Source organism: Mus caroli, chromosome 11 (genome assembly GCF_900094665.2).
Source record: "Mus caroli chromosome 11, CAROLI_EIJ_v1.1, whole genome shotgun sequence".
Classification (NCBI taxonomy): Eukaryota; Metazoa; Chordata; class Mammalia; order Rodentia; family Muridae; genus Mus; species Mus caroli.
The window spans coordinates 57,531,553-57,555,235 of record NC_034580.1 but is presented as its reverse complement, the minus strand read 5'-3'; the positions used below and the strand labels follow the sequence as shown (position 1 = coordinate 57,555,235).

Sequence of the window (23,683 nt, the reverse complement as noted above, 5' to 3'; positions counted from 1 at the left end):
AACCTGTTTTGTTTTTGTGAACATAAGCAGGGAAAGAAATCAGTATTTTGAGGAGGGAGGGAGCCCACACAGAAATGCTAAAAATTAAAAACTCAGTGAGTGGAACAGAAAAACAATAGAAACATCACCAATGGACTCAGCCAGGCAGAAAAAAGACTATCAAGGATGGGAGACGAGGTTGACTACTGTACCTAAATTCAAGAAGGACTTTTTAAATAAGTATTACGATGTCCAAGAAGTCCAGGATGCCATCAAAAAACCAAACTAAAGAATCCACAGAACAGAAGGAGCTAAGAGAAATGTTAAAGACAGAGAATTTGTCTATTAGTTGAATCTGGAGGTCTCAGTGTCGGATTCTAGGGGTGACAATCAGAGCCATTACGAATTATGCACTACAGTCCATCTAGAAAGAGCACTGTGGGTTTTTCTCCCACAAGCCACATACTTGATGCCTGTCTATTTCTGCGTTGTAAGAATCCGGCTTTACTCTCCAAATGGTTTCCCAGGTACTACTACTGCAGCCCTGACATCCAAGTCATCTGCCAGGCCTGTTCTGACCAGGTAAACTTTAAAGTTCCAGTCGAAACCTTGTTGCTAACAGGCAAGTCATGGTGATGGGTGGACGAGGTTGCCATAGAGACAGGTCCAGGGCCTGGGGCTCGGGATGGGAAGGTTCGGGTTCGGCTTCCCATTGGCTCTACGGACAAGCAGCGTTCTCCACTAGCACATGCGCAGTGGCGCCGAGGCGAGGTCGCTGCGAAGCCCGGGAGCTAGGGGTTCCGGCCGGGGCCTCTGGGGACCGGGCTGGAATGAGCGTGTACTGCCGGCTCCCGGCTCCTCCCAGGGAGAGAAGCGGTGAAGCTGAGCCCCTGATGCAGCTCTGAGTCGAGCCTGCCACGGAGGCTCCCGCCACGCCGCCGCCATTGTTGCCCGGGCTGCGCCGACGGGGCCCGAGTGACAGGTACTGAGGTCCGAGCGCGAATGTCCACAGGGAGGCCGGCCCGGGGCAGGCTGGGAAGGGGAGGCGGCTGGAGGCAAGGCGGGCGCATCTCCTCAGGGCATGCATGACTATGGATGAGCTAGGCTGGGAGTTGGAACCCCAAACAAGTACTTGTGGGTTCTTCTCCGTGTCGGGATACTTGTGAGGTTGGCTTTGAGAGGTGGATCGTGCTTTCGGTTTACACTTGAGGAAGCTCCTGAGACGGCCTCCAATCACAGCCTAACAAGCTTGTCTTCTCTGCTCAGGGAGTAGAGCAGACGATGCAAGGCAAATAAATAGATTGCCTTGGCCCCGCCCCTATGAGATTGTTTGGAAACCTCCAGTTTGGCCCAGTAATCACAGATTTGCTCTGTTGCTGAGAACATCCGGAATATTAGTGACTTTGAGATTGAAACATTTCTTTCTGCAAGGTAATAAGTTTTCAACAAGTTAGAAATTAACCATTCTGCTCATGGTTCCTTAAATTATTGCTTCTAACACCACCATCAATAAACACACATCCTGTGTGTGTGTGTGTGTGTGTGTGTGTGTGTGTGTGTGTGTGTTTGCGCGCGCGCACGCTTCTGTCCCGCTCAGGGATGAATGTATTCTAAATTCAAGGATAGAGGAAAAGAAGACCAGGATAAATCCTGTGTGTTTATTCTGCACTCCGAGGAATCTGCTTCTGTGTGTATGAGAACACCAAAAATGCTTGAGCTGATGGGCCATTCTTGTGCTGGATAGTTTTATGTCACCTTGACACAGCTATGATCATCTTATAGAGGAAATGCCTCTATAAGACTGAGAGCTACTTCCTGCCTCCAGGTTCCTGCCCTGTTTGAGTTCCTGTCCTGACTTCCTTTGATGATGAACAGTGGTGTGGAAGCATGAACCAAATAAACCCTTTCCTCCCCAGATTGATTTTTGGCCAAGGTGTTTCATCACAGCAGTAGTAACCCTAACTGGGACAAAAATTGGAACCAGAAGGAGGGTATTGCTGTCACAGTCCTGGCCATGTTGTTATGGGAAGATCGTAGAAGGACATTGGAACTTTAGGCTAGAAAACTCGTTGAGTGTTGGAGCTCAGTGAGCTGTTCTGTAGGAGCTAGGAAGAGAAGGATGTTAGGAGCAGGAGAGAAACGCAAACTTGGCCTTTTGTGTGAAGAATCTTTGGTGTCTGGTCATCTTGAACTGAATAGTCAGCTATGACTAAAAAGAGACCAGTGTCACTGAGGTGAAGTCTTCTGGGAAGTGTTTCCTCGGGGTCAGCCCAAGAAGCTATATTTCAGAGGGAGACAAGATTATACCTCATTCTGGCTGCCAAGCTTAGTGGGGTAAGAGTCACTCAGATGGTACTGGTTTTGATGGCATAAGAGAGTCACAGCAAGCATCTGAGGCTTAGCACTGTGTGGCAGGGCTGGGATCCCTGAAGAAGTTCCCAGAAGAGGTTGTCTTAGTTAAGATTTCTATTGCTGAGATGAAACACCACAACCAAAAAGTAAGTTGTGGAGGAAAGAGTTTATTTGGCTTACACACTTCCATGTTGCTGTTCATGATAAAAGGAAGTCAGGACATGAATTCCAACAGAGCAGCAACCCGGAGTCAGGAGCTGATGCAGAGGCCTTGAGAGGTGCTGCTTACTGCCTTACTTCTCACGGCTTTTTCAGCCTCCTTTTTTCCTCTAGAACCCAAGATGACCAGCCCAGGGATAGATCACTTACAATGAACTGGGCCCTCCACCATCAATCACCAATGAAGAAATTGCCCTATACGATCTTCTAAAGGCATTTTCTCGATAGAGGTTGCCTCCTTTGAGATAAATCTAGTTTGTGTGTCAAGTTAATATAAGACTAGCCAGCACAGAAGGTATTGGTGAAAATACAGTCCAGTTTCATCAAGAGACCCCAGCATTTTGGAAACCCAGTACCATGGGGTGATCACCAAGGACATCAGCAGCAGTGGTATGAATCCAGCTGGAGCCTAAAGGACAAGCGGTGTGTTCTGCAGAGATTGGAGCCAGAGAAGTGACCCAGGCCTTCTGGGGGAGCCCATGGAGGAGCCCAGAAGATTGTGAACGGATTCCATTGGACATTGGACATTGAGTTATTTACACAGAGTTCGGCTTTGATTTGATTTGATTATGACTATTTCCTGGTTCTTTCCTCTTGAAATAAGAAAGTAACTTATCTTTTATTTTATAGGAGCCCACAGTTGAGAGACTTTGGATTTTAAGAGAGACTAAAATAAAGTGTTTGATTTTGTAACACTTGTGGGACCTTTTAAGTTTGAAAGTGTTTTATGTTGTGATGTCGATATTAATGTGTGATCTTGGGAATGAATAAGGGAAAGGTCGTGGCTTAACAGTGATGCATTTTTGTGTCAAACTGACAAGAGGTCATTTGTGCTGCCTAGTTTTACGTCAACTTGACACAAGCTGTGATCATCTCAGAGGAGGAAACCTCAGTTGAGGAAATGCGTCTATAAGACTGCAGTGTAGGCAAGACTATACAGCATCTTCTTCATTAACAATTGGTGTGGGAGGGCCCGGCCCATTGTGGGTGGGGCCTTCATTGAGCTGGTGGTCCTAGGTTCTATAGGAAAGCAGGCTGAGCAAGCCATGGAGAACAAGCCAGGAAGCAGCATTGTTCCATGGCCTCCGCATCAGCTCCTGCTTCCAGGTACCTGTCCTGTTTGAGTTCCTGTCCTGTCCTTTGATGATGAACAGTGATGTGGAAGCGTAAGCCAAATAAACTCGTCCCTCCCAAGTTGCTTTTGGTTAAGGTGTTTCATCTCAGCAATGGTAACCCTAACTAAGACAATTCTTGTGTTTCAGGGTCTTGCTCATCTTTGCAAGTTCTGGACTCAGAATTTGTTACAACATACTAACTTTTATCGTGGTTCCATTCTGGACCTGGCCTCAGCAGCCCTTGTGGGGAAAAAATTGTTGTGACTGTCACATGAGACTTCAAACAGTTGGCTCAATTCTGGAAAAATAAAGGATTCTGTCAGATAGGTTCTCCTGTCTGTAGCAGTGTTAGCCTCAAGAGAGAAGATGGCAAATTCTTCACTTTCCCAAGTCCTTCTAATGTGGGAGCCAGACAAGATCCAGAAGGGACCCTGCAGTGTTGAGCAGCAGACACTCACCTCAAGACTCTTGCGCGACACTGAAACCTGTCGACGGAATTTTAGAAATTTCCCATACCCAGATGTGGCGGGTCCTCGGAAAGCATTGTGTCAGCTCCGAGAGCTCTGCCTGAAGTGGCTGAGACCTGAGGTTCATTCCAAGGAACAAATTCTGGAGTTGCTGGTGCTGGAGCAATTTCTGAGCATCCTGCCAGGGGAGGTTAGGACTTGGGTAAATTCTCAGTACCCAGAGAGCAGCGAAGAAGTGGTGGCTTTGGTGGAGGATTTGACTCAGATCCTAGAAGAAGAAGAAGAAGAAGTAGGTAAGAATTGTGCCCCAGAGAGGGGTAGAATCCCTGGGTAGTTAGAGAAGACACCTAGCACTTCTGAGAACAGCCCCTCCTCTTCAATGAAACGGGAGAATAAAGGTCAGCATGTAATGAACTTTAACATGAGGGCCATTCCTGCATCGTGTCCCCTTTCAGAGTGCTTGGGACCACTGTGACTTACAGAGGTTTGCACCACTATGCTAATAAGCCATTAGCATTATGAATTGGGCTTTACAAATACATACTCCCAAAATAGAAAGTATCCTAAAAGCATTCATGTATTGAGACAACTCACAACTTTGTATCAGAGATTTAGAGAGCAGAGGATGTCTATAGCCTGGCAGTGCTTGCCTTGCACGTACATAGTTCAGGGTTCAATCCCAGCACCACCAAAACAGACAAAAATAATGGAGAAGTATGGCTTTTGCATATAGTGCCAGGGCAGGCTTAGTTTTGAAGTCTGCATTGATAGGATAGGCCAAATCATTGGCCTTTCCTCGGACGCTGAAGTATTAGCGAAGTTTTCAGTGTCTTTCGCCTTCTTACGTTAAGGAAGTGTAGACCCTTCTTACGTTAAGGAAGTGTAGATGTCTGGTAAAGTGTGTCGTGGGCCGTGCACACAGACTAACCATCCTTGTCTTCCCAGCTCCTCAGAGTTCTGCCCTCCCCCAAGACACCCCAGAAGATGACCCCAACCATGACCCCAACCCTGCTTCCCAGGCAGGGTGGCTCAGTGACGTGGTGACCAAAGTGAGTCTGACTTTTCTTCTGTGGTTTTAAAGTTGCTTCTTAGTGTATGAAGACATTTCGTCCTGGGCCTATAACTGATGAGCCCTCAAAGGCCCCGTCCAAACCCCAGACCCCCCCAGTTTCCCTCGGGAAGCTCATGCCCCTCCCTCGTCCTCCTCGCTATGACGTTAGTCAGCAGTATTGTGTGAAGGCTAAGAGACCGGCCCCACAACCAGTCTCTGGGTTTGGGTTCTTGGCTCTGCTATTGAATCTGTGGTTTGACACAGATTCTTAACCACCCCTGGCCTAAGTTATTCAATGCCAGAAAATAGACTTTGCCTTTTAGATTACACACACTAAATATGAGATACCTGGTTATCCTAGATTATAGTAGTGGTTGCTAATGTTTTTATCCATTAAAAAGTAAAGGTTGTATATCCTGTGATCTTCTGTTTGGTGGTCTCTCGTTTTAAGGAATAACAACTCAAACAACATTGAGAGGAGGATTTTCTTGGAAGATATATAGATATAGATAAAGATTTAGATATCTCCTAAAGTTGGAAAGCCTCTGGTACCCAAACCATTACTTCTTTATAGATGACATAAAGATATTTACTTGGAAAATGAGGAAAAAAAAATCACAGGAAAATGTGTTAGAAATGGGCTGCTCTAGAAAATAACATACAAAAATATATCCTATGTAAAGACCATGTGATAAAACAAAATAAAAGATTATTTAGCCAGTATCATACATACGCACACACTCAAAAGAGAATCTGAAAATACGTAGAACTAAGCACAGTATGGATTTTAACAGCACTTTAATGTCCTTTGTCATTTTATAGGACATTTAAAAAAAAAAGAAACCCTTGAATAGCTGCAAATCTGTCATTTCTCTAAATTAGAAACTTAATATGATTCTACTCTCTCTGTATTCAGCTGGGCAGAGCTAAGGTGGTAGTGTCGTGAGTTCAAGGAGAACATAGGCTACACACTAAGACCTTGACTCAAAAATATGTAATCTTTTTTCAAGTTACAATTGAGAAAAGGAGTCAGCCAGAGCAATAAAGAGCCTGGTGGTGCACAGCTTTAATCCCAGCACCAAGGAACCAGGAGCAGGCAGATCTCTGTGAGTTCAAGAAGCCAGCCTGCTCAGCACAGTGAGTTCCAGGCCAGACAGGGCTACATGTGAGACTCTGCCTTTAAAACACTTTTTTTTTTAACAAGAACAAAAAGCGAGAGTAACCTCTCCAGTAAATGTGTCTACAGATGCAGCCGTTCCGCCGGAATGAAAAGAGTGGACGTTGCATGTCGCTGTAGAGCCTGTGGACTTTTCCATTACAGCACGCTGAGTTTAATTCTTAAGGCAAAATCACCTCTGTCATCTAGTTCTCGGCCTTGCTCCTGTTGCTGAGAGATGGCTTAGTCGGCAGAGTGCTTCCCACACAAGCATGAGATCCTGATGTCGGATCCCCAGACCCCACATAAAGCTAGATGTGATCATGTACATCCATAAACCCAGAGCTCCTATGGCCAAGATTGGAAGCAGAGACAGGAGAATTCCTGGAAGTTCACAGGCCAGCTAGCAAACAAGAGATCCTGTCTCAAAGAAGGTAGAAGGTGATGGCTGGCTGACAGCTAAGACTGCCTTCTGACCTACACGTTATGACAGGCATGATCCTTTCTCTCTCCCTCCCCCTCGCCCCTTCTCTATGTAACACACACACACTAGACACATGTCAGTGCTTTACCACTGAGCTGTGCCCCCGGCCCTTTTCTTCTTTAAGATGGAGCCACCAAATGCATATGCTAGTACCAGCTGAAAACAATACATTCTACCTTATTTTTAGATGTCCCTTTAAGGACCTTTGAAGGATACTGTGGAGTCAGTCATAGACCAGATGAGGGTTTTTGAACTTTGGTTAGTTGGTTAAGACAGGTCTCACCATGTAGCTCAGTCTGGCCTGGAACTTGGGCTCTCCTACCCCAGCCTGTTGAATGCTGGTGTTACAGTGTGGGCCACCACACCGAGCAGGATGAGACTTAGATTCTGTGACACACACCCAGCACAGCCACACAGGCAGTGTCACCACTGTCTCTGCCCTCAATCGTTCTTCAGCCGAGCTAAGTTATGTTTGATATTGTAGGACTTGGTGACATTCAACGATGTGGCTGTGGACATCACCCAAGAGGACTGGGAACTGATGCCCCCTGTTCAGAAGGAATTGTATAAGACTGTGACTTTACAGAACTATTGGAACATGGTTTCTCTAGGTAAGATCTATTCTTCTCCCCAAAGGCTTGACCCAGTGTCTTCCTGCCCCTCCTCACTAAACATTAGGTTAGGCTCCTGGAGGACCAGACTGAAAACACAGTCTAGTGGTGAGAAGTCTCCTTCAAGCACAAAAATGGTCATGTCTACTGCTCCCCAAAAGAAAGGCGTGCTGGGCAGGCCAGTGAGCAGTACGGTGCCCAGTACTGCACTGCCGCTGGCTGCTGCCTCACACCTAGTGCTCCTATTAGTGCTCCTATTGGGTCCACGAGCCATTGTCTCCCCACAGAGGCCCAAGCAGAAATCAGGTGATGAAGGCTCCTAGCTCCTCACCTCAGGACAAACTCCTTCTGTTCCTCCCAACCAGGACTGACTGTGTACAGGCCAACTGTGATCCCCGTCTTAGAAGAGCCGTGGATGGTGATAAAAGAAATTGTAGAAGGCCCTAATCCAGGTGAGAAGAACAGCCAGCACATGGCTTTACACTGAAGAATCCACGTCCCACTCTGTCAGCGTTTGGTTTCTAAGCCTGGGGAGGTGATTCTGTAAGGGCCCCCAGCTGGTCCGGGACTCAGGGCTGTCGGCATTGCTGCCTTATGGGAAGTCTTCAGGAAGGGTTGCTGAGCTCTTTTATGCCCTTTTCAGTGTCTGCACTCTGTTTTATTCTCAAAGATCCCTAGACTCCAACTCTAAGAACATCTCGAGGGGTTCACTGTGCCACGCTCCCCCTCCCTCAATATATAAATGTGTAGTAGTCAAGGTTCTAAAGAAACAGAACTGACTGATTTTAGATAGATAGGTAGATAGATGGATAGATAGATAGATAGATAGATAGATAGATAGATAGATAGAATTATATATATGGGATTTATTAGAGTGGCTTACGGGTTGTGGTCTGGGTAGTCCAACAATGACTGTCTCCTGACAGAAAGGCCAAGAATCCAGTAGTTGTTCAACCCATGACACTGGATGTCTCAGCATCCCAGTATAGTGTTGCAGTTGCACAGAATTTTTGGAGAGCTGTTGTCTTCAGTGTATATTGGACTCCTGAAGAGTTTGGTTCTAATCCCAGCAAAGAACTGTCCCAGCAACAGGTAAACTTGTCAGTGAGGGAGAGGGCAAGTAGGCAAAAAGCAAACGCTTTCTTCTTCAATGGCCTTTTATGTGGGCTGCTACCAGAAAGTGTAGCTCAGATTTAAGGTGGGTCTTCTCGCTTCAAATGGCCCAGTTCAAAAATAAAAATAAAATAAAATAAATTTAAAAATTGACAGGCATGTATGGCTGCTTAGGTTCTAGTTGATTCCGGGTGTAGTCAGTTGACAACCAAGATCAGCCATCATCGAAAGCAAGTACAGACAGTCACAAAAACATTTAAGACTCCCTTGGTATTTTAGTTTCTTTTACTCTATTAACCAACAAACCCCTTGTCTATGTATAGACAAAGTGTCACGCTACACACAGCACTCGGTCCCTCTGTCTCCTCAGAAACACTGGCTATCAATCACACCCATGACCCCGGCAGTACAGTGCCGTGAGACAAGCAGAAGTCGGTCTAAACCTTGAACAGCTTGCTGATCTCCAGAACAAACGCTGGGTTCTTAAATAATGGTTTATGTTTGCAGAATAAGAACCCGGTTTGATCCTATAGCTGTGTCCCTGGCTCTGCGCTTCTTTACATGGGATATGGGTTTTTTCATATAAAGTCAGGATAAAAATCTTTTCATGACCGGGCCTATAACACACTGAGGAGCACCTCCCAGCATGCACAGGGACATGAGCTTGTTCCCCAGCAGTGAAAACAAACTTTAAAAAGGATAGTGTTTTTTTCTCAAGGCATCAATCATATCTTGAAACTCGTTGAAGCTGGGCGTGGTGGCACACACCCACAATTCCAGCACTCGTGAGTCTAAGCAAGAAGATGGTGAATCCAGAGCCATCCTGGGTGAGCGGTTTGAGAACCTGTCTGAAAAACCTTCTTTTAAAAGTTCTCCCGGCACTTGGGAGGCTGAGGCAGGAGGATCTCTGAGTTTGATCCCAGCCTGATCTACAGAGTCAGTTCTAGGACAGCCAGGGCTACACAGAGAAAACTTGTCTCAAAAACAAGAAACAAGTGTGTAAAGAGATGTCTCATTCTTTTTCTCTTTTTTTTATTCACCCACTCTTACCGCCTTCACAATCACTTGGTTTTGAAGGACGACAAACCTGTAGAACAGTCGGAAGCTTGATTCATGGAACACCCACCCATTTGGAGTCATGAGTTGTTCCTGCTCATTTGAGCATCTCAAGGATGCCCTATCAGTCCCGGCTCTCATCCACCTGCTAGCTCCTGTCTCTCATCCCTTCTAATGTGTAACTAACTGTCCCCAGGCTCCTTTCCCTTACTGACTGGTTCCTGTGGTCCCTTCTTTCCGGTTGGTTGGTTGATTGGTTGGTTGGTTGTTCAGCTTACAGAGAACATCCTTTGATGCTTTCTCACACACTTAGCTTTGGTCGTTCTCATCCCTTATCCCTTCTTCTCCTCTCTCCACTGTGCTCTTCCACCCTCCGAGCACCCCGCTTCCCTTTCACAGCTCATGTGGCCTGTGACTCTCCCCACCTCATGGACCCCTTTCTAATTCCCTGGCCATTGCTCACATCTATATGTGATGCATGTTTAACAACTAGAAGCTAAGGGGCCAGCAAAATGCCACTGTGGGTAAAATTGTTTTCCACACAAGCTTGGCGACCTGACCCTAGGTCACCTAAAGATAGGAGGAAATACCAGGCACCACAAAATTGTCCTCCGACCTCCACATGCATGTCTGAGGCACACATATGCACACATGTGCACACACGGTTAATTTTCTAATAAATGAAAAGGAAAACAATTAGAAGCTGAGAGTCTCTGATGAGAGAAAGCTCTACCAGAGGTGTCTGTCTTTCTGAGCCTGGGTTACCCCACTCAGTATGTCTTCCAGATCCATCCATTTCCCTACAAACTGATGGAATTCCATCGTGTCCCACATCATCATTACCATTCATGTGTCGGTGAGCATCTAGGCTGACTCCATTTCCTTGCTAGTGTGAAAGGAAGAGCAGTGAGCGAGCGGAGATGACCAGGACATAGGCTCCTTTGGGTGTGTACTCTGAAGTGGTGAGCTGGTCATGTGGCATACCTTTTAGTTTTTTTGAGAAATCTCCGTATTGGCTTCCATTATGTATAGACCTTTTTTTTCTCCCCCCCCCCTCTTTTTTAGTCTTTTATAATAATAAAAGTCTTTTATGATCATAATTTTATGATAAAAATATGAATCGAAGATAGTCTTTTTTACAGAGTGATCCCGATTTCTCCCCTTTCTCACAGATAGATTTAATTTAAACTGCCTGTTGCCTGATTGACTGTTTATTTGTTGGTTGCTTGAGACAGAGTCTCACTATACAATTCTACCTGGTCTCAAATTCACTATGTAAACCTGGCTGGCTGCAGCTCAGAGATCTACCTGCCCCTCCCTCTGCCTCCCAAATGCTGGGATTGAAAGTGTGCACCACCGTACCTGGTCTCACATTAAACATCTTTGCTCTCAGTATTTCAAAGTCAGTGTTACTTTCCATGTCTTTCTTCAGCCACTCCATCTTAACCACTGCTGTCTTTGGTGATGATCAGTTTGGAGAATGCAGTTGTGTGGGTTAAGGGTGTGGGGTTTTCCCCTGTAATAATTTGTGAAGTTTGATCCCGAGGCCACGTGACGGTTACATTCCCTGTGTTGTGTTGGATGCACAGGAGTGATTTCCTAACTTAGTCATCTCTTCTGCATGATAAATAGAATTCTTATGTAAGTCTGCCTCTCTTTCTTCCTATCACGTGTCTATGTGTGAACCATTATCCACTAAACAAATTTTTACAAATTCAAGGTATTATTAGTCTGTTAATTCTTGGGGTGTGTCGTTGTTTTTAGTTTCTCTTGGGTTTTGTTGGAGGTTTTTGTTTTGTTTTGTTTTGTTTTGTTTTGTTTTGTTTTATATTCAGTTGTTCCCAGTTTCTATAGTGGGACCTTCAGGCCCACTGGTCTCTGAGTGTGTCCTGCTTCTGGCACAGAACATCTTTATGCTCACTTGGGCTTATTATAGACTTGGAATGTCTCCCCGAGCCCTAACTCATTTTAATGAAGAATCATCTTGGAAATCAAGGTGTGTTCAGTGAGTCTGCCAGGGACTAAGTATCATTGTTTGCACACCTGACTAGTAGGTAGCAATGGGAATGATGTAAGTAGGTAGCTTTCCAGGGATTTGATGCCCTCTTCAGATCCCATTACAGATGGTTGTGAGCCACCATGTGGTTGCTGGGGATTGAACTCAGGACCTCTGGAAGAGCAGTCAGTGCTCTTGGTTTTTTGGGTTTTTTTGGTTTTTCGAGACAGGGTTTCTCTGTATAGCCTTGGCTGTCCTGGAACTCACTCTGTAGACCAGGCTGGCCTTGAACTCAGAAATCCACCTGCATCTGCCTCCCAAGTGCTAGGATTACAGGCGTGCCCCACCACTGCCCAGCATAGTCAGTGCTCTTAACCCCTGAGCCATCTCTCTAGCCCCAAATAAATTTTAATATAGAAGAAGGTACTGGACAGTTCAGGCACCAAATGCAGGTCATGCCTGTACAAGTCTGTCAGTTCCACAGGACAGTATGTGGCCACTGAAGATGAAACTGGTGCTTGTATGAGCCAGGGTCCAGGTGGAGCAGGGCATGCTGGGTACACTGGTGCCTCGTGAAATAAGGGAGGCCTAGGTACAATGAAGGAGAGCTGTACAGGGCACAGAGGGTGAACAAAGGCAGGTAGAAACCAGCACACAGAGGGATCCAGTATTGATCTCTCTAAAGACACGCCACACGCAGATGCTGAGGTCCCGAAATCACTGAGGAGAGGAGCCACAGATGCAGTTGCCTTTAATCTCAGCACTCAGGAGATGAAGGCAGGTGGATCTCTGAGTTTGAGGCTAGGGTGGTCTGCATAGTGAGTTCCAGGAGAACCACGACTATACAGAGAAACCTGTCTTGAGAAATACCACCATCATTGCCACTATCACCACCCCTGCTACATAGAAAGACCTGTCTAAAAAATACATACATAAAGAAAATTGAAACATGGGTATTTTGTGAATAATAATTTTGTTCTTCAGTGGACATTACTGTGTCATAACTTTTTTGTTTTGGTTTGGTTTGGTTTGGTTTGGTTTTGGTTTTGGTTTTGGTTTTGGTTTTTCTGAGACAGGGTTTTTCTCTGTAGCCTTGGCTGTCCTTGAACTCACTCTGTAGACCAGGCTGTCCTTGAACTCACAGAAATCCACCTGTTTCCACCTCCTAAGTATTAGGATTAAAGGTGTGTACTGCCATGTTTGTTTGTTTATTTAATGTGTATGGTTGTTTTGCCTCCAGGTACGTGTACTGTGTGTCTCTGGTCTCTGTGGGTCAGAGCACGATGTCAGATCCCCTGGAACAGGAGTTAAGGGTGGTTGTAAGCTGTCGTGTGGGTGCTAAGAACCTCTGCAAGAGCAACAAGTGCTCTCAACTGCTGAGGCATTTATCCAGTTCTAACTCCTATGGTTGATGTTTGAACAGGACCTAGCCACTCTGGGAGACTCAATGCAGATCACACCATCTCTGCTGCGGCTTCTGTCAATCAAAACTGATACCTTTTTTGGAACTGCTAGACCACTATTTGACCTTATTAACCAATAGATAGCACTTCTAGACGACCATTCTGGATAGTTATATAAACATTCTTAAGCCTTGATTTGTGGTCTCGGTTCCTGAATTTCTAATAGACTGATTTGCTTAAATGTATTTATATTATCACAGTACACCAGTGGGCTTTTGCTTTGAGTTTTTAATTATAATTTGTGGTGTAATTCAGTGGTAGAGCACTTATCTAGAATGCATGAGAACCTGGGTTCAATCACTGTCTGTTTGAGTGGGTGGTGTGGGATGGCTTGCATGCTTGTTTGTCTGTATGTATCTGTTTGTGTCTCTGTGTGAGTGTCTGTGTGTGTCTGTCAGTATGTGCCTTTGTGTGTTTATCTGTGTGTGTCTGTGTGTCTGTCTGTCTGTGTGTGTCTGTGTGTATGTCTGTCTGTGTGTGTCTGTGTGTATCTGTGTGTGTATCTGTGTGTGTGTCTGTGTGTATCTGTGTGTCCTTATCTGTGTGTGTATCTGTGTGTGCATACATGTGTGTGAGTTTTCTGAGTACTTTCTAGGTGTTTGTAGATACTGAAGCCTGTGATAACACAGAAGTTAAACTGAGCTTCTAAGATCAGCTGGTTCTTTTGTTTATGTACATAATTATTGAATCCACTCTTGTTTTGTTCTTTGGAGAAAGGATAACATCCTAATTTGAGAGTTATCATTTAAAATTTTTTCCTCTATTAAAAAAAAAATCAATACAACTACACTTCCAGCACTAACTACCAGAAAAGTCAGTGCAACTTATTGAAAATCAGAGTGAGTCTTCTCCCACCTCGTCTTCATGTCAGTCATGATGTCACAGCCTCATTTGACATTTCCTAGACATGCTCTGCAATAAAAGTGGTGAAAATGGTTTGTAAATTCAAGCAGAGTAAGGGAACAAATTGAACCTGTGGCTCCTGCCCTCAGTGATTCTGGGACCTCAGCATCTGTGTGTGTGACACGTGTGGCGTGTCTTTAGAGAGATCAATTCTGGATCCCTCCGTGTGCTGGTTTCCACCTACCTTTGTTCACCCTCTGTGTCCTGTACAGCTCTCCCTCGCTGTACCTAGGCCTCCCTTATTTCACGAGGCACCAGTGTACCCAGCATGCCCTACTCCACCCGGACCCTGGCTCAGACAAGCACCAGTCTCATCTTCAGTGGCCACATACTGCCCTGTGGAACTGACAGACTTGTACAGTGATTATACCTTGACCTGCATTTGGTGCCTGAACTGTCCAGTACCTTCTTCTATATTAAAATTTATCGGAGCTAGAGAGATGGCTCAGGGGTTAAGAGCACTCACTGCTCTTCCAGAGGTCCTGAGTTTAATTCCCAGCAACCACATGGTGGTTCACAACCATCTATAATGGGATCTGATGCCCTCTTCTGGTGTGTCTGAAGACGGTGACAGTGAAGTCACATAAATAAATAAATCTTTTGAAAAAAAATTATTCATCTTATTATACGACCAAGACTTAAGTTACATAATTCCCACCTGGCTTCATATAGGTGTAATGTAAAATTTGGTTTAGATCATCATATTGGAAATTTGGCAGCAGCAGGTATCAGTAAACGAATACTTAAGTGCCTCACAGCCAAGTTTGGGGTTAGATTTCTTTGTATTTTGTATAAACAAGTTATCATTTTTCCAAGTTCATTTAACTGGCCACAAAATCCAGCATCTTGGGCCACTTTCTGAAGGAAATGTCAAGAAGATAGAACCTATTTCCAGAGTTTACATCTAAGTTGAAACTATAAGAAACGCACAAACTTGTGAAATAACTATAGAAGACCAAGTTGTATGGTTGTGTAAGTTGGAGGGTTTGGGAGTGCTGATAATCAGCCATGTGGCCTTTAAGGAAGACAAGTTAATCTTGCATCCATTCCCCTCTCTGTTTAGATTGTAGGGAGGAGTGCTGTGCAGGACACAACGTGAGCCACAAGGATCTCTTTCAATGGGTAGAAAACACCATAGGAACAGACAGTCAGGGGTTAGCATGGTGTCAACTTTCAACTTTTTTTCATGAGCTTTCAACTTTAACTTAAACCTAATATGAGCTATAAAGGAGATATAGAAAGGGAAAGGGCCAGATATTTTGGAAATACCAAGAGCAGGTATTTTGAACTCTCTTTTGTGGGGAGAGGGTTCGTTTTCGTTTTTAGGTTGCTTGTCCTCCCGTTTTACTGAAGAACAAAGTAGCTTTCCGTGCTTTATAAAACAAATCCTTCAACTTCACTGTCAAACTCTCTTAAGTAAGTGGAGGTGGGACCCACTAATTCCAGCTCACTTGCATGGTGATGGTGAATTTACACTGCTAGTCCAGAGACACTGGATTCAAGAACCATTGTTTAAGGCTGCTGGATAATTGAGAGTAGAACCACTCCATGAGATTACTTTAAGAATATTATATGATAGCCTGCTGTAGTGGCACACACCTATAATCCCAGCACTGGGGAGGCTGAGGCAGGTGGATCTCTATGAGTTCAAGGCCAGCCAGGTCTACAGAGCGAGTTCCAGGACAAACAAAGCTGCATAGAGAGACCCTGACTCAAAAAGAAAACAAAATTATCATTATTAATATTATTGATTGTGAGTATAGATTGGAAGATAAAATAATAAAGCAGCGTGATTTATATATACGATGAGACCATCATATATACAAATTATTCCCTGCACCCTAAGTTTCTCTTCACACTGTCACCTGCCTCCCCTATGTACTGTATACCATGCTGACTAGGAAGGAGCCTCTCCATTTTCAGTGACTTATCTCCTTCTTTTCTAAGGATTCGTTTTTCCTTTCCTAATATTTAAGGGCCATAAAATGGAGTTATCAGAACTATAACCTTTAGATATTATTTTATCCATATATATTGTCTCCTTTTTAAACAGAATGAGACTGTCAGTGTCTTTTTCTTTTCTTCCAGAATGGGAACCTATAGCTCAGGCACAGTCCCCAGCAAAGCATCTCCCTGAACTCAAGCAGGACGGAACCCAAACCGTAAAACTGGAAGATTCCTATGACGACGACAACGATGACAGCATAGAGAGTCCGCCAGTGTGTGCCTTCGGGAAGATCCACGTAGATGAGGAAGGCTTCAGTGTGAAGTCAGAGCTTTCACAAGAAGACCCTACAGAAGAATTCCTTAGCAAATGTGACATATATAGAGAGACTTTTGAAAGTCACACAGACCTAGTGGTACAGTTTGATACCCCGTCGGACGATAAAACTGCTCTGTATAATGAAAGCAAGCCACCGTTCAGCAATGCCTCATCTGGTGTTGTCGTGCGTGGCAAAATACTTCCTGGAGATAAGCCTTATTCCTGTAATGTCTGTGGGAAACAATTTAGAAAATACCCTTCACTCCTGGCACACCGAGATAACCATGCCAAAGAGAAAGCTTATGAATGTGAAGAATGCGGTAAAGAATTTAAGCATCTCTCCTCTCTCATTGCACATCAGAGAATGCACACCGGAGAAAAACCGTACGAATGCCACCAGTGTGGGAAAGCCTTCAGTCAGCGCGCACACCTGACTATACACCAGAGAATTCACACTGGAGAGAAACCCTACAAATGTGAGGACTGTGGGAAAGACTTCAGTCAGCGCGCGCACCTCACCATCCATCAAAGGACACACACTGGAGAGAAGCCGTATAAATGTTTGGAGTGCAGTAAAACCTTTAGCCATAGTTCATCACTGATTAATCATCAGAGAGTTCATACTGGAGAAAAACCTTATATATGCAATGAATGTGGGAAGACTTTCAGTCAGAGCACGCACCTTCTCCAGCATCAGAAAATTCACACTGGGAAAAAGCCGTATAAGTGCAACGAGTGTTGGAAAGTGTTCAGCCAGAGCACTTACCTCATCCGACACCAGAGAATCCATTCTGGAGAGAAGTGTTACAAATGCACTGCCTGTGGGAAGGCCTTTGCCCACTCCTCAACCCTCATCCAACATCAGACCACCCACACCGGAGAGAAGTCCTATATATGCAACGTGTGTGGGAAAGCCTTCAGCCAAAGCGCCAACCTTACCCAGCATCATAGAACACACACTGGAGAGAAACCGTACAAATGTAGTGTGTGTGGAAAAGCCTTCAGCCAGAGTGTGCACCTCACCCAGCACCAGAGGATTCACAATGGAGAAAAGCCCTTTAAGTGTAATACCTGTGGGAAAGCCTACAGACAGGGTGCAAACCTGACTCAGCACCAACGGGTCCACACTGGCGAGAAGCCCTACAAATGTCAGCACTGCGGGAAAGCCTTTATCTACTCCTCGTCCCTTAACCAACATCGGAGGACTCACACTGGAGAGAGGCCATATAAGTGTAGTCACTGTGACAAAGATTTTAGCCAGAGGACATGCCTTATCCAACACCAGAGGATTCACACAGGAGAAAAGCCCTACGGATGCCGTATATGTGGGAAAGCCTTCACCCAGAGTACCAATCTTATTCAGCATCAGCGGGTTCATACGGGTGCCAGACATCGCAATTGACAGATATGAGACACTTTGTTTATGCTTTAAAACTTGATTGCTTAAATTTCATTGTGTGCTCTGTCAAAATACCTAAAAGAAACCTAAAGACGTGCAATAGGCTTGATACCACAGTGTCAGAAAGTACCAGAAGTGGTAGGTAAAATGGCTCTCATCCATTTAGATTTATTTGTGAGATTCAAAGCTCCATCAACTGGCTAGCTTTTATCTGGTATCACTTGAATTCATTCCAGAAAGAAATACTAGGAAAGGGCAATTCATAACCTGTGATTCTTCAACTCTTCGTATATTTCAAGTCTGCTTTATTGAGGCCTTAGGAGTACGCCTTGGGAAAACACCTGTCAAGGGGGTCTCACACAAGAGAGTAAGCCTGACGTTATAGGGAAGAGGGCAGATGCTTCGGGGCCTTTGCTTCATCCTATCTTTGAAGCCTTAAAGTAAGGAAAAGGTCCCAATTTTTGCTCCCTCTTTTCCCATTACAACTTCCATGTGAAGCCAGTAAGTAAAGCTCGAGGAAAAGAAAGACCTGAAAAGCTCTTAAAAGGTTTCTGCGTGACCACTGCTAACTACACTTTGTAGACGTGAATAGGAAGAAAAGGCAGTCTGGTGGGATAGGGGACCAGCATATCCAAAGCCCTAGACGTGTACGAACTCAGACACAGGTTAAACACCCCAGCCGAAAGTCATCTGTAGTACAACAGTGTACTTAGTTTCACGTGGTTTTGACATCCAGTGTCACCCTGAAGGAAAAAGGACAGGCATGGTGTTTCCCCTTTCCCCCCCACCTGGCTGTTAAAATGACACGTTTTCCTATGGTTCTTATTGTTCAAAAGCTATTTCCTCCATTGGCACACACTTCTTGAGAGCCTACTGTGCTCAGGACACAGACTTGGTATTATTATTGTTGTTGTTGTTATTGTTACTAATAGTCATGGGTTTTTTTTTGTTTGTTTGTTTGTTTTATGTAGGAGTGCTCTGTCTGCATATACACCTACATGCCAAAAGAGGGCATCAGATACCATTACAGACGGTTGTGAGCCACCACGTGGTTGCTGGGAACTGAACTCAGAACCTCTGGAAGAGCAGTCAGTGTTCCTAACCACTGAGCCATCTTTCCAGCCCTAACACAGACTTCTTGATTGAACCACTTCAGTTAACAAAGATATAAGCAACGTGAGAATGAGTGATGGAGAGTGGGTTTGGGTCCAGTGCAGAAGTGGTGAGAGAAAGCCAGGGTGGAAAGGAGTGAAAAGGGAGAGTATGCAAACAGCCCACATGACATGAAATATAATTGCACCCACTTTATCCAAGGAAACAATAGTGGTAAAAACAGAAAATTAGGCTATTTATAAGGAGCTAGAAAGAAAATCATTTTCAGGAATAATTAGAAGTAAAATTTTAAAATTACACTTAACGTGGTAGGAAAACATTTCATTGGGGAAAAAAGCCTTGGTGCAGAAATGATCATTAATCAGGAATCACAAAATGATAACTGAGTCCGTGGGGCATAAACACCATAAAAGGAAGACTGGCAGGCACCAATTTTTTAATTACTTTTTTTTTTACAAACTCTAATTACAAACTGTAATTACAGTTTAATTAATGTTGTGTTTACTCTCCGTAGTGTCACACTCTCAGAACACTCAGCTGAGCTTCACCCTGCTCGCCCTTGTCCCTCCAGTGCCTTGCATAAGATCAAGTATATTGGTGGGATTGACAGTGAGTTCTGTAAACTGGAGTTGAGTAGTTAAGGGTAGAATCACCGACATGGAAAGCGAATGGGCGGGACCGAAAGCAACCTCTGTGTCCATGTGTCACGTCTGACAGTTTACTGTGAAATGACAGCTCAAGAATGGAGACTCAAAAGTGGTGGGACACCGTTCCCAAGGGAAGCCCCCTGAGCTAAGTGAGAGGAAACAAGTTCTGGTGCCATAAATTCCTAAGCTTATATTGACAGTGTAGCATCACTAGACAGCACAGCAGGGAATGAAGAGCAGGTGCAGGCTATCCTAACGGGAGTGCTTTCGCCTTCCTGACATTAGTTATCTTGGCTTCGTAGTATTCACAGAGCACTGGTTAAAGACATGCTCAGACTATGCTCGCCCCACAGTTTTGTCAAGGATAACAAGTGTGTTTACTATGATTCTTGATGTTGCTTCATGCCTTGATAACACTTCTTTCCGCTGGGATGAGTGTGGCGTGGTACAGGCCACAGGGCGGAATTTTGTGTTTCTTACCTTTGTGCGTTTTTTGTAAATAATGCATTTATAAAGTCTTCCACTGGTTCACAGGAGCAAGTAAGGCTCCTATTTAAAAAAAAAAAAATAGAATAACAGTACAGAATCCTGTCTCTGTGCCTTTTTCCCATTTTAAAGTTGTCTGGTCCATGAGTGATTCAACAGGTCTTTAGCAAATATTTCCTACAACGTTTTCTTAAGAGCATTGCTAAATATGTGAACAAGGTTAAAATCATAAAATCAACCGTACACACCACCTAGATTTTAAAGTTAATATTTTGCCATATTGAAAAGTAACTTGGGGGCTGGTGAGATGGCTCAGTGGGTAAGAGCACCCGACTGCTCTTCCGAAGGTCAGGTGTTCAAATCCCAGCAACCACATGGTGGCTCACAACCATCTGTAACGAGATCTGGCGCCCTCTTCTGGAGTGTCTGAAGACAGCTACAGTGTACTTACATATAATAAATAAATAAATAAATAAATAAATAAATAAATAAATAAAAGAAAAGTAACTTAAGACACTTCACCTCTAAATACATCTCATAAAAAAAAAATGCCATTCACCTAACTATAGTACCTCAAAGACAATGGTCAGTCCTTTCTAACATCTAACCACTAGTCCATTTCCTGATGTCCCATGTAGAGCCAGTCCGTGTCTGCACATGCCCTGTTCTGTCAGTTTCCTGTGCCTGGAACAGACTCTCAATCTTCTATTGTTTTCAGGGTGTGTTGATCGTCACATTCAGGATTTAGCTGAGAGCATATGCATGTCTCGCATGGGCTGCGGTATATGTCCTGGAGCTTCTGGGAAGTAGAAGTTGAGGCCAAAGGCTTAACTGAGCTCCAATTAAACATCTCCAACCATTGCACTGCTCAGTTGCATTTCCTCCTGCATCACCAGAGCTCACTGTCAGGCCAACACACCGCTGCTGACGTGACATTTGACTAATGAGGTTGTGACCTTCAGATTGTCCCAATGCAATTCCTCCTCCTAAGGTTATCTGTCTGTGACTGACACTTGGGCGGTGTGGCTGCCTCAGTACCCACAATTTTGTACCTAGTCACGTTGTTACCTAACAGTAACCCTTGCCTGTGTCAGCTTCTCCACTAAGGTCTACAAAACAAGTGATTTTTCTATTGCTCTTTCCACATTTGCTGAGCAATATTCTGTAAGGAGGATTTTTCTTCATTAGCTGAAAATGCATCAGAAGCAAGGTTGTGCTTAGCTCCTTTCCACTAATTAACCAGTTTAGAAGTTTTCTGTGTTATCTACGGTGACACAGATGAGTCTGTGTTAGTCCCTTACAGCCACGGTCTCTGTGAACCTCCTGACATTGCATCCCCGGTCCCTGGGTGATGTATTGCCTTCTCACATGATATCTCAAGTTCGTCCTACACTGGCCTTGCCCCAAACTTGGATGGAAACAGCCCTTCTGAAGCTCCTGCTCCTTTTTGTAAGTAACTGTTTAGAAACAAGATCTGGGCCCTCACACACCCTGTAACTGGAGTGGCGTTAGCAAGCGTTTCCAACCAACTTTATAAAGAACTCCTGTCTTCACTCACTTCCTCAGTTACATAGTATCCAAGAATGTAATGAATGCAATTTTACCAATGGGGTAACTGGAACAAACCGCCAGGTCTTGAACATCAGAGTAACTGACGAACAAACCAATGTTTTGTGGGCATGGAAAGGAACAAGTATGACCACGCAAGGTCGTCAGTGCAAGGTCATCAGTGCAAGTCGTCAGTGCAAGGTCATCAGCCATTTGTTCAGGGGGGGGATGGAGTTTGTCAGTTAACCTAGCAGTGGCAGTGGGTTAAGCATAGAGCAGTTATTAAAGTAAGCAGATACATGCTAACTGCCACACTGTAACAATTGCATCTCAATAGCTTTATAAGCTAGTAACACCTTCTGCCAGTTTTAGTTGTGGTTCTGGTTTGAACCCAGGGGCCTCACAGGTTAAGCTAAATGCTCTACCACTGAGCTACACCATCAGATCCCTACCCTATCTCTCTCTCTCTCTCTCTCTCTCTCTCTCTCTCTCTCNTACACCATCAGATCCCTACCCTATCTCTCTCTCTGTCTCTCTCTGTCTCTCTCTCTCTCTCTCTCTCTCTCTCTCTCGTGAGTGTGTGTGTGTGTGTGTGTGATTTATTTGTGTGTATGCTGACATGTACACATGGGTGTGCAGGCTAAAGTTCAGTGTTGGATTTTCTTTCTCTCCATCATTCTCCACCTTATCTTTTTATTTACTTTTATATATATATACATATGGGTATTTTGTTTGCTTGTACATCTGTGCACTCTATCCGTGCAGCCCTTGCAGTGACCAGAAGAGGGCATCAGATTCCCCTGGAACTGGAGTTCCAGCTGGTTGTCAGTCACTATGTCAGTTCTGGGAATGGAACTCTGGTCCTCTGGTAGAGCAGCAGTCAGTGTTCTTTACCGCTAAACCATCTCTCCAGCCCTCCACCCTATTTATTGAGTCTGTGTGTTTTCACAGACTCCCTTTAACTGGCTGAACAGCAAGCTCCATCCATATCCGTGTGTTTCTAAGTCCTCAGCACCAGGTTACAGCACAAGCCAGTGCTCGGGCTGAGGATGTGAACTCCGTCTTCCTTACCCAGCAGGCCATCTCTGCAGACAGGCATCACAGTTCTTAAGCTAGTTCTCTGAGGGTCTGTTGAATGCAAACATAAACCATGTTTGGTCTGTTTCAGACAGGGTCTCGCTGTATAGCCCAGACTTGAATCTATTATCCCCCTGCGTCAGCCACCACAGGCTAAAATTATCACCATGGACCACCAACAGGCTTAGGAATCGTTTGGTTTGGGTGGACTAAGTTTTAGGATTGTAACCTTTAAGGTGTAATGATTCGTTTTTGTTTGTTCTTGGGTCTGCTCCGTACATGCCCTTAAATGGAATCTGCATCCTCTGCCTTGCTCTTGCCAGGGATCTGTATTTCACCATGGCTGTTTGCCCCTTTGAACACTAGAACCATTCAAAATGCCAGGCATGTGCACTTTGGTGATCCATATAAAATGTACAGAAGGGAACGGTGAGTCTACGAGTTGAAGTGTCACTTTATAAGTCAGATGACTTTATCTTGTGTCAAGTTGACCTGAAACTAGCCAGGACAGATACTCTCTTTCCAGGATAGAATACCAACCACACAGTTTATGATATGAAGTACTTCACAAAACACATCCACACACACATGAACACACACTCATTTCCTCTTGGACTATATAGTGTTCTCAAAGTTGGTAAAGGTGTGCCAGTACGCAGAAAATGCACTAACTGAGGGAACGGCATAGAACATTATATGATGAAGAAAAGAACAGTGTCAACTTTGTGAAAACTGGGAACCAAAAGAGCGAAGGTTCAATCCTCCTGAGACCTAGCTGCAATGACAAGGGCTAGCCATTTCTTCTCTCCCAGGGCGGAGACAGAGCTGTAAAGCACTAGGAAGGGGAAGGGCCAAACACTCTGCCTGCCTTGAGGTGTTCGGTGCTGAAGTGGAAGGCCAGTGGGAGCTTGGACATAATTCTATTCTCTCCATGTCCAGAAAGGCAGGCTGTAAACCTTTGTTCCTTTTGGCATCCACTTCCCAGAGCTGCCAGAAGATTAGCCTCATTCCACTTCCCTGTCAAGATCTGGCAAAGTACTGCTGGATGGCAGATTAGGCTAAAAAGATTTTTACATTTTAAATGGTCAGAGGGGATAGATAACTCACAACATAAGATAGGTGTGTGAAGCTGGACTATGAATTCATGGCACCCCATCTACATAGTGAGGAGTTCCAGGCCAGCCA

At 44.6% G+C, this 23,683-nt stretch overlaps 1 protein-coding gene across 2 annotated transcripts; it reads left to right on the top strand.

Annotated features, from left to right (window-relative positions):
* Positions 1 to 761: 761 nt before the first annotated feature.
* Positions 762 to 18,591, top strand: Znf287 (zinc finger protein 287). 2 transcript variants are annotated; one of them, XM_021176325.2, is made up of 6 exons: positions 762 to 961; positions 3,813 to 4,425; positions 5,078 to 5,181; positions 7,308 to 7,434; positions 7,800 to 7,886; positions 16,054 to 18,591. In XM_021176325.2, the coding sequence occupies exons 2-6, from the start codon at positions 4,032 to 4,034 to the stop codon at positions 17,628 to 17,630; spliced, it is 2,289 nt and encodes a 762-aa protein (XP_021031984.1). In that variant the 5' UTR covers positions 762 to 961; positions 3,813 to 4,031; the 3' UTR covers positions 17,631 to 18,591. The 2 variants fall into 2 exon arrangements, with proteins under 2 accessions (XP_021031984.1, XP_029340109.1); XM_029484249.1 differs by lacking the exon at positions 762 to 961 and having other exon boundaries at positions 4,357 to 4,421.
* Positions 18,592 to 23,683: the final 5,092 nt, after the last annotated feature.

Coding starts and splice junctions, on each gene's coding strand:
- Znf287 (XM_021176325.2), top strand. CDS start 4,032: ATGGCAAATTCTTCACTTTCCCAAGTCCTTCTAATGTGGGAGCCAGAC. Junction 4,426..5,077: donor AGAAGAAGAAGAAGAAGTAG/GTAAGAATTGTG, acceptor TTGTCTTCCCAG/CTCCTCAGAGTTCTGCCCTC. Junction 5,182..7,307: donor TCAGTGACGTGGTGACCAAA/GTGAGTCTGACT, acceptor TTGATATTGTAG/GACTTGGTGACATTCAACGA.